The 1,721-nt window shown below is 46.7% G+C and overlaps 1 protein-coding gene across 1 annotated transcript; it reads right to left on the bottom strand.

Moving 5' to 3' along the window:
• Positions 1-623: 623 nt before the first annotated feature.
• Positions 624-1,645, bottom strand: LOC106014111 (flocculation protein FLO11; the record flags this gene model as incomplete). Its single annotated transcript, XM_013091159.1, is given in 1 exon segment — positions 624-1,645. A coding segment is annotated over 1 exon segment (907 nt), but the record flags the coding sequence as incomplete, so codon positions are not given.
• Positions 1,646-1,721: the final 76 nt, after the last annotated feature.

Consider the following 1,721-nt stretch of genomic DNA (forward strand, 5'->3'; position numbering starts at 1 on the left):
TTGGCGTGTGTGAGTGTGTGTGTGTGTGTGTGTGTGTGAGCCCGCAGATATTTAAAGGGAATTTCAAAAGAAAGCAAACTCTAATTTCCATTGCAAGCTTCAGTTTCCAGTTATGGTTGCTGCTGTGGTGGTGGTGGTGGTGGTTGTTGTTGTTGTTGTTGTTGTTGTTGTTGTTGTTGTTGTTGTTGTTGTTGTTGTTGTTGTTGTTGTTGTTGTTATTGTTGTTGTTGTTGTATGAGTGTGTGCGTGTGTGTGATAGCCCATCCGTTCGAAATGTTTTTAGAACCGAAGAGCATGCTCTTCGACAGAGCGACCGCTGTTCTTGGTAGCGACTGAGGCAGTCTAACCTCCCTGAATCCCCCCCAAAGAGATGCCACCGCCGGACCTCCGTGGCAGGGCATCTCTGCAGCCAGTGCTCCAAATCGCTGCAGTTGCTGCTGTTGTTGTTGTTGCGGCTGCTGCTGCTGCTATTACTACTACTACTACTTCTACTACAAAACTAACAACAAAAATAACAATACCATAAAAAATTCTCACAACAACAAAAGTAGCAACCAACAAAAACAAAACTTACAACCACACCACCACCAACAACAAGAAAAAAGAAAGAGGACAGGACTAACCATGCTTCTCTGGAGCTCCGGCGGCAAACACCCCAAAGGCCACAGAGAATGAAACTGTTTCTGGCTTCAGACAGACAGGATGGGCCGTGAGACTACCAGCCGTGCCCGCGAGAGTGGCCCTACGGATGTTCAAATATGCTTTCGCTTTCTCTAGCTCCGATTGACCAAGGCGATTTTCGGAGTTTCCCAAAACGAGCTCTTCAGAACTTGTGGGAATTCCCGACGGTGGTTTGGTAGAAAAGTTTATCGCGGTCGTTTCACTATTAGACGTCAGAGATGGCTGTGGGTGCGGAGTTGCAGGCGTCGAGCAGTTGCTGTTCACAATGTGTGTTGTAGATCTACCTCGTGACACACCGTTTACGCAGGCGCTGGCAAACGTTGAACTGGTAACAGCGATACAAGTTGTGATGCTAGGCTCAGTAAAGCTTGCGGTGCATGGGCTTAATACTCCTTCGTTTCCCAAAATGACGTCCGAAACTCCTTGCAAAGGTGGGTTACCCACACCTTCAGAATTCACAAGAATCGATGCAGGCGCACACGGCAAAGAAGTAGATCTTCCTTGTACCGACCCGCAATTTTCGGTGACAGATTCTTTGGTTTCTGCAGCAGTGCTGAGCTTTTTCGTCTCACCTTGTGTTGCGGATTGCTCGGGGTTCGAAGGAAACGACGAGAATGGTAATAATGTCGACGATACCGGCGACGATAACGATGAGGGTGAGGGTGATGGGGGCGCAGGAGGAGGGCGTATCACGCTCGTGCCACTGACCGGGTCCCACACGAGGCTGGACAGTAGGGATGACCTTCGTCCTGGTCGGTAAAAAAACGAAAAAGAGAATAATTTTAATTGTGAAATAAGCGTGCATGCGGCGTTCCAGATATCGTGAAAGAAAGGCGTAGGGTCAGGCATGGATGGATGGATGAGTGGATGGATTGATGGATAGATGAATAACAGTGTCTTTACGCGTCATTTAATCACCTAATACTCTTTATTTCTCTACCATCTATCTATCTGTCTTTTTATCTGTCTATCCATCTATCTATCCATCTATCTATCTATCTATCTATCTATCTATCTATCTATCTATCTATCTATCTATC

The sequence above is a fragment of the Aplysia californica genome, unplaced genomic scaffold, assembly GCF_000002075.1.
Source record: "Aplysia californica isolate F4 #8 unplaced genomic scaffold, AplCal3.0 scaffold02486, whole genome shotgun sequence".
Lineage (NCBI taxonomy): Eukaryota > Metazoa > Mollusca > Gastropoda > Aplysiida > Aplysiidae > Aplysia > Aplysia californica.